The sequence below is a fragment of the Chiloscyllium plagiosum genome, unplaced genomic scaffold, assembly GCF_037043375.1.
Source record: "Chiloscyllium plagiosum isolate Xiang-an unplaced genomic scaffold, Cpla_swu_hap1 HiC_scaffold_2, whole genome shotgun sequence".
Lineage (NCBI taxonomy): Eukaryota > Metazoa > Chordata > Chondrichthyes > Orectolobiformes > Hemiscylliidae > Chiloscyllium > Chiloscyllium plagiosum.
In genome coordinates this window covers 19,114,590-19,122,813 of record NW_028270140.1, presented here as the reverse complement: position 1 = coordinate 19,122,813, position 8,224 = coordinate 19,114,590, and the positions used below count along the sequence as shown (strand labels likewise).

The window sequence follows — 8,224 nt, the reverse complement described above, 5'->3', positions numbered from 1 at the left end:
GCGACAGGTGGAAGAAGGTTAAGGTGAGGGTGATAGGCCGGAGTGGGGGTGGGGGCGGAGAGGTCAGGAAGAAGATTGCAGGTTAGGAAGGTGGTGCTGAGTTCGAGAGTTGGGACTGAGACAAGGTGGGGGAATGAGGAAACTGGAGAACAGTAGACAGTAAACTAACTGGCTTCTCTCCACAGATGCTGCCAGACCTGCTGACTTCCTCCAGCAATTTCTGTTTTTGTTCCCTATTCTCTTATTTGGGCTATCGTCCCTTTTACCATTTAGCCCAAGATTCAGAACACAGGGGGAAGCCTTAGTGCAGAAAAGCGGGAATAAAATTAAAAATTACTTCCAAAACGCTGGAAATACGCAACACTTTCAGGAAGTTAAAAAGTCAGACAAGTGACTTTTTGTCAGCGCTGGAAGTAGTTAAAGAATAACTTAATAACTGAACAATTTGCTTCTGCCCCAGGGCCGATCTCTCAATATTTTCCCATCGATTTAAATACTGAACGGCTTGTATTCACCAGAAAAGTTAATGCTCTTTCTGTCTCTGATGAGACCGGGTAGCTTCCCCCCCCCCCCCCCCACTTAACTGTTTAAAACCACACAAGCTACTTAGATTCTGCGTTCTGAAATCTTCTCAGCTGAATAAAAACGTCTTAACCGAACCGCTCGGTGCAGTATTTCTCATTCCTCTGCACATACCAACAATGTAGGAATGCGGTTGATGACATCTGGGAGCCGGAGTTGGTCGAAACTCGGGCAGGAACCTGTTTGACAGGGACCCTTGCATTGCATTCCGGTTTTTCTTTGCAACACAATTTGGTTTCGATCTGCCCTCCGACCTCCCAAAAGAAAAACAAACAAACAGGTTGCCCCCCCCCCCCCCCGCCAATTACTCGCACGTTTTTAAACAATAAAATAAAACAAAGAACAGCAGGTTGTTGTCCTGATGAAGGAGCGGCGCTCCGAAAGCTAGTGCTTCCAATTAAACCTGTTGGACTATATAACCTGGTGTTGTGTGACTTTTAATTTCCTCAGAACTGTTCTTCAAACATTTTGTAAGAACCGCGGATGCTTTAAGTCAGAAACAAAAACAGAAAATGATGGAAAAAGTTGTGAGGAAAGGGGGTCACTTGAGCCGAAACGTTAGCTCTGATTTCTCTCCACAGACGCTGCCAGACCCCGCTGGGCTTTTCCAGCAATGTTTGGGTTTTTTTTTGTTTGTAAATATTTAAACACGTTGTGTGGCTCTCATCGGCGTGTTGTGATTGCAATCTCCTGGAGCTCCGGGGGCGGGTGCAGAAGGGTTGGAAATGAGGTCACTGAGTGGTTTTTTTTATATATAGAGAAAACCAGTCTTTCTGGTTTCGGTGTAACGTGAGAGGACAGCCTCGCCCTGCGCCTCGGTGGAGCGATGAGCGAGCGGCTGCTGTGGTCAGTTCAGCAGCAGCGGCTGTGTCAGGATGCGGACCCCGGCGGTGATGATCCTGGGGCTGGTGCTTTCACCGGCCGGCTACGTGCTGGTCATAACCTGCCTGGCCGCTCCAGCCTGGAGGGACGTGTCGGGGATTCCCAACGGGGCTCTGGATGAGGTGCACCACCAGGGGCTCTGGGAGATCTGCAAGGACGAGCAGTCGGTGCGGGAGCTGACCTGCGGACTCGCCGACGATTCCTACTTCAACGACCCAGTGCTGGCCATCGCCCGAGGTCTCATGATCGCCTCCTTGGTGGTGTCTGCGGCCGGGATCCTGGTCACTACCTTCGGGGTGCGCTGCTGGACTGACATCCCCCACTACAGGGTGGCAGGGGTCGGGGGCATCATCCTGGTGCTCGGAGGGATCCTGACCCTGATTCCTGTCTCCTGGTACACCCACCTCCTCCGGCAGATCCCCAACACCGTGGGGGGCACCGACCTCAATGTTGGCTACGCGGTGGTGCTCGGCTTCGTCGGCGGTAGCCTGATCACCATCGCCGGCATCCACTTGATGTTTAGCTTCGGCAAGCTGTTGGAAAGACACAGCCCGGCGAACAAAACTTATTACCCGACGGCCCCAGCCTATCCCGCCAGCAGATATCCCACTGGCATTACCAACCCAGTCACAGTGATAGATTTACCAGTGTCCAGCCGATCCACGTCAACTCCCTGGGACGCTGACTTGTAGATGGACCAGGTTCAATCAGGTATGGTTTAACATAGAGACCTGACCAAGGGCTTTTGCCCGAAACGTCGATTTTCATGCTCCTCGGATGCTGCCTGACCTGCTGTGCTTTTCCAGCATCACTCTGATCTAAACTCTGGTTTCCAGCATCTGCAGTCCTCATTTTTGCCGATGGTTTAACATAGAGTCATAGAGATGTACAGCATGGAAACAGACCCTTCGGTCCAACCCGTCCATGCCAACCAGATATCCCAACCCAATCTAGTCCCACTTGCCAGCACCCGGCCCAAACCCTTCCTATTCATATACCCATCCAAGTGCCTTCTAAATGTTGCAATCATACTAGCCTCCACCACTTCCTCTGGCAGCTCATTCCATACATGTACCACCCTCTGCGTGAAAAAGTTGCCCCTCAGGTTTCTTTTATATATTTCCCCTCTCACCCTAAACCTATGCCCTCTAGTTCTGGACTCCTCTTCCCAGGGAACAACTTAAGAGTTGTAGAGTCATAAAGATGTACAGCGAGGAAATAGACCCTGCGGTCCAACTGATCCATGCCGACCAGATATCCTAAATTAAATCTAGTCACATTTGCCAGCATTTGGTCCACATCCTTCTAAACCCTTCCTATTCATGTACCCATCCAGATGCCTTTTAAATCTTGTAATTGTACCAGCCTCCATCATTTCCTCTGGCAGCTCATGCCATGAATGCACCACTCTCTCATGCCCCTTAGGTCCCTTTTAAATCATTTGCCTCTCACCTTAAACCTTTGCCCTCTAGTTTTGGATGTCACCCCTCCCCCCCACCCCACCACACACACACACACACACACACACACACCAGAGAGAAGACTTAGTCTATTTACCTTAACCGTGACGCTTATGATTTTATAAACTTCTATAAGGTCACCCATCAACCAAGGAAGCATAAGGGAAAATAGCCCCAGCCTATTCAGCTTCTCCCTATAGCTCAAACTCTCCAACCCTGGTAGCATCCTTTTTTGAACCCTTTCAAGTTTCACAACATGCTTCCTGTAGGAGAGAATTAAACTAGGAATTACAGTCAGCTACTAAACAGATCCTTTAGACCAATTGTTCCATCTTTCAGATACAGAAGTTGCTCTATCTCTGTCAGAATACTATTCCTTTCTAATTATTATTTGTCTAGCTTTCCATTAAAAAGAAATATTGATTCCCATGTGGAAGAACTTCACATTCTAGCCATTTTTTAAAATAAGAAATAGAGAAATGTTCCTCTTGAACCCATTATTGGATTTGTAGTGTTAGTGAGCAGCTGTTGCCCCTAGATTTCAATTCATTCATAAGTGCAAATCAGTTTTCCTACATCCATCTTTAACTGTCATAATCTTAAGGACTTTTTGTAAGATCATCTCTCAGTCTTTTCTGCAGAAATGTGAACTGGCCTGTTCAGTCTTTGCTGAACCTCCTTATCATTTCTGTGATCTCTCAAGAGCCTCTATATTCTTTATATAATTTGCAACCAGAACAAAGTGTACAGTATTCTGTTTTGAAAACAAATTGCCAATTACACACCGAATCTCCGAGTCAAACAATGTCTTATCATAATTTGATACAATCCTCCTCATTATTGACTATATCCCTGATAATTATTAGAACATTTTAAAATTGTACAGGAGAACCCCTGTATCCACGGATTCAGTTTCCACGGTTTCAGTTATCTGTGGCTTAGCGCAGCCTGAAAATATTATATGGAACATTCCAGAAATAATTCCTGGAATGATAGGGTTCACTACTATCTGCAGTTTCGGGTGTCCGTAATAGGTCTTGGAACATAGCACCCGCGGATACGGTAGGAGATCTGTCCTTCTGATTTCTGAGTCCACATCATTAACATATATAGGCACAAGTGGGTACTGCAGATGTTGGAGATTAGAATCAAGATTAGAGTGATGCTGGAAAAGCACAGCAGGTCAGGCAGCATCTGAGGAGCAGGAAGATCGATGTTTCGGGCTTCCTGATAAAGGGCTTTTGCCTGAAACGTTGATTTTCCTGCTTCTCGGATGCTGCCTGACTTGCTGTACTTTTCCAGCAACACATTTTTAAGCTCTGATCTCCAGCATCTGCAGTCCTCACTTTCTCCTAATTAATATGTATCTGGCAACCAACCCTATAGAACATGAGTTCACATCTTTAGCCATTCTGAGTAGCTGCCCTGAAGCCTGACACTCTATTTTCTGGTTCAAATCTCACTCGATATCCATTCTGTATCTTGTTTCCTGACTTCACCTGTTCTGAAAAACATCATGACTTTACTATACATTGTCTTTTGAAAACCTAAAATATATTACACCTTCTGCATTGACCACATAAATACACTTTCTGTTACTTCTCCAAATAATTCACTAAAATTTGTCAGACATGTTGACAATTTGTTATTATATTTTCAGCTTTTAGATGTTTTATTAACAATATAACTGGAAGTGATTCAGTCCTGAGTTTCCTCTATCAGTGATAATCATGAGCATTTGTTCCTGTGACATTGCAGCTGAAAATAATTGTGTGTGTTTTCTCACACCAAGGTTTCTTCAGCAGTATCTCATAAACCTGGTACCTCCAACAACCAGGAGAACAAGGACAACAATTACATGGGACCACCATCAATTCCCAAGTTTCCATCCACATTACACAGCATCCTGATTTGGACAAAAAAAACTTTTCTTTATCATTGCTGGGTCAAAATCAAGAAACATTTTATCTATCAACACTCCAGGAATGTCTTCACCACAAATAAAGGATTCCAGAAATCATTAAATATTTGTCATACCTTTCTAGAGAGATACTAGGGACGGATGATACCAACCCTTGCTAGTGATGCTCACAGATTAAAATTGTTAAAAAAAATCATTAATGAAAGCAACAATGAGATCTATGTCTTCAGTAGATTTAAGGATGAAGCAATTATATGCCATCTACAAACTAACATGCAACAAACTTTAGGAAGCTAGCATGTGCTTGATAATGCTCAAATACTGGAAAATAAGACATGCCAATATGTTGATTTTTTTTTACAAACAAAGGTAATGACTTTGCATGAGAAACCAATGGAAATCTGGATTTGATAAATGTAAATTAACAGCTATTGAATATAATTATGTAACTGCTCTGTGGTTAGTAGTAATGCAATATGTTACGTAAGGTAGAAATAATGGAAATTGAGATATGCTTAATCCATATTTAAATGCTGTTTTACTAGCCAAGAAAAGTTCAATTAGTGCATGTGCCTTTTCTAAGGATATAAAAGGGAAATAGTGGCTTATTTGAATAGCAAGCAAAACCATCCCTTGTGAAGAGCACAATTGTGACAGAATAAACATAGGATGACATAGAAAGCATAAAATGTTAAATATTGTTTCCAGAGTGCAGTATAGACTATTATCTCTGAAGCTCACAGGTTGCTGAAAGAATGTGAAAATAGGTGATGGTATGTCTGAGGAATCAACTTGCGTCTTTATACTTCCTGTAGGGATTGTAAATCAGACATTTGCAGCTGTTAAATCATAATCCTGTCAATCCCAGAATTCTTGTTGACAGCACACAGTCATACCTTTTATATGGTTCTTCCACAGGTTACTTTGTAAAATATTAGATTTCAGGTGCTACATCTACTATTGAATAGGGCTGAAACCATAGCCTCTGGAGGCAGCAGCTACAGCGATTGTGCGGTGAGTATTCCTGGCTATCGTGGGCCCAATGCAGGGATCTAGTATAAGCCCGTAGGGACTCTGGCCAATGAAGATGAACTCTATTTAAGTACTATCTTTTTATTCTTTTGTATCTTAAAATGGCGCTGGATTGTGGCGACAGAACAATTTTCATTGTATCTTTTCAGATATATGTGACAATAAATCATTGTCATTCATTCAAAGTGAAAGTAGAAATTGGATACATTTGAGGGATAGAAAGATATTTGGAAAGCTATGTTTTTTGGCTCTGTTTTAAGTATGATGGATTCAATATTCTTTCACAAATTTTTCTGCACATCTAGAATATATATAGTATTAAATCGACATTATTGAATAATGATAAGTTTTATTTCACCCACTCTTAGCTGATTGTACAGACAGTAGTGGATATAATGTATACAATTCCACTGTTGTAATGAATGTTAACCAATGTTATAATGTAATTATGAAATCAGTAGATTTGGAAGAATTCACACCGTCAGCATTTTGCTGTAGATTTGTGTCTGTGTAATTATTTATTATAAATAAATTCCATTATTCATTTTAGAATTACGTGATATTTAACACCACATGCTGTATAATGTAGCAAGTATAATAAAGAAATCATTGTTAAGCCTGTGATACCCCATCCTATTAGAGTTACTCACAATGTGCAGCTTTTAGTTCAAGGGAGATACTGTCTGTTTTTGGAAACAACTTTCTTTGATGAACAGAAGCTAAGCGTGGTAAGGAAATAATTCACCCTATCTCTGTTCACTCCACTGTAACAGTGAGCTTTGAAACTTAGCTAAGTGAATCTACAATTCTCATGGTTCTGTCACATAGTGGAAAAGAAACGAGGAGCAAAGACCAAATGAACACTATGATAAGGTACAATGTTTCTAGAGTGAGTTAGAAAGAATGGGCCCAATTTTGCTGAAGTTGAGCTGGAGACAGTCATAGCTTATTCCCATCTTGATACAAGATACTCAATCGAACATAGAACAATACAGCACAGGAGTGGATCAATCAGCCCACAATGTTGTGCCAAACATGACCCAAGTTAAACTCATCCATTCTTTCTGCCCTTGGTCCATATCCTTTCATTTCTTGCATAATCATGAGCTTATTTAAAAGTCCCTTTATTGTCCCTATCATACCTCCTCCACCACCACCCCTGGCAGTGCATTCCAGACTGCTACCAGATTGCTACCACTAAACTTGTCCCTCATGTTTCCTTTGAATTTCCTCCTCTCAACTTAAGTGTGTGCCGCCTGGTATTAGATATTTCAACTCTGGGAAAAAAGATTATGACTGTCAATCGTATCTATGCATCTCATAATTTTATAACTTGTATCAAGTCTCCCCTCTGCCTCCATCACTCAAGAAAAAACAACCTGAGATTTTCTAGCCTCTCCTTATAACCCAAGCCCTCTAATCTAGGTAGCATCCTGGTAAACCTCTTCTGCACCCAGTCTGAAGCCTTCACATCCTTCCTGTAATGTGGCAAACCAGAACTGAACACAATATTCTAAGTGTGGCCTAACAAAAATCTTATACAGCTGCAACATGACATCCTGACTCTTGTACTCAGTTTCCTGACCAATAAAGGCAAGCATATCATAGGCCTTCTTTACCACCTTATCTATTTGCATGGCTACTTTCAGGGAGCTATGGACTTAAACCCCAAGATCTTTCTGTACATCAATGCTGTTCGCAGCCCTGCCATTAACTGTTTACATTTCCTTAACATCTGATCTCCCAAAGTGCAGCACCTCATGTTTAACCAGATTAAACAGCACTTGCCATTTCTCTGCCTATATCTGCAACTGATCTGTATCCTGCTGTATCCTTTGACAACCTTCTATGCTATCCACAACTTCACTGATCTTTGTATCATCTGCAAACTTATTAAGCTACCTATCCACATTTTCATCCAAGTCATTTACAGACATCACAAACAGCAGAGGTCCCAGTATCGAACCATGTGGAACACCACTAGTCACAGACCTCCACCCTGAAAAACACTTTTCCACCTCTACCCTCAGCCTTCTATGGCCAAGCCAATTCTGAATCTATTTGGCCAAGTCACAGTGGATCCCATGCAACTTAGTCTTCTGGATGAGCTTACCGTGAGAGACCTTGATGCAAGCCTTACTAAAAACCATGTAAACAACATTCACTGCTCTCATCTTCTCCAATAGCTTCCCAACCATCAATGTGAGACTCACCAGTCTATAGTTTCCTGGATTATCCCTATTTCCCTTCTTGAACAGAGGAACAACATTAGATACTGGCCAGTCCTCTGGGAACTCTCCAGTGACTGGCGAGGATTCAAAGAACTTGGTCAAGGCCCCAGCAAACT

At 42.5% G+C, this 8,224-nt stretch overlaps 1 protein-coding gene across 2 annotated transcripts; it reads left to right on the top strand.

Moving 5' to 3' along the window:
- Positions 1-1,376: 1,376 nt before the first annotated feature.
- LOC122539487 (claudin-23-like) lies at positions 1,377-6,498 on the top strand. Of its 2 annotated transcripts, none has more exons than XM_043674395.2 (2): positions 1,377-2,175; positions 5,764-6,498. In XM_043674395.2, the coding sequence occupies exon 1, from the start codon at positions 1,458-1,460 to the stop codon at positions 2,154-2,156; it is 699 nt and encodes a 232-aa protein (XP_043530330.1). In that variant the 5' UTR covers positions 1,377-1,457; the 3' UTR covers positions 2,157-2,175; positions 5,764-6,498. The 2 variants fall into 2 exon arrangements, with proteins under 2 accessions (XP_043530330.1, XP_043530320.1); XM_043674385.2 differs by having other exon boundaries at positions 1,380-2,175; positions 4,717-6,498.
- The last annotated feature ends 1,726 nt before the right edge of the window (positions 6,499-8,224 follow it).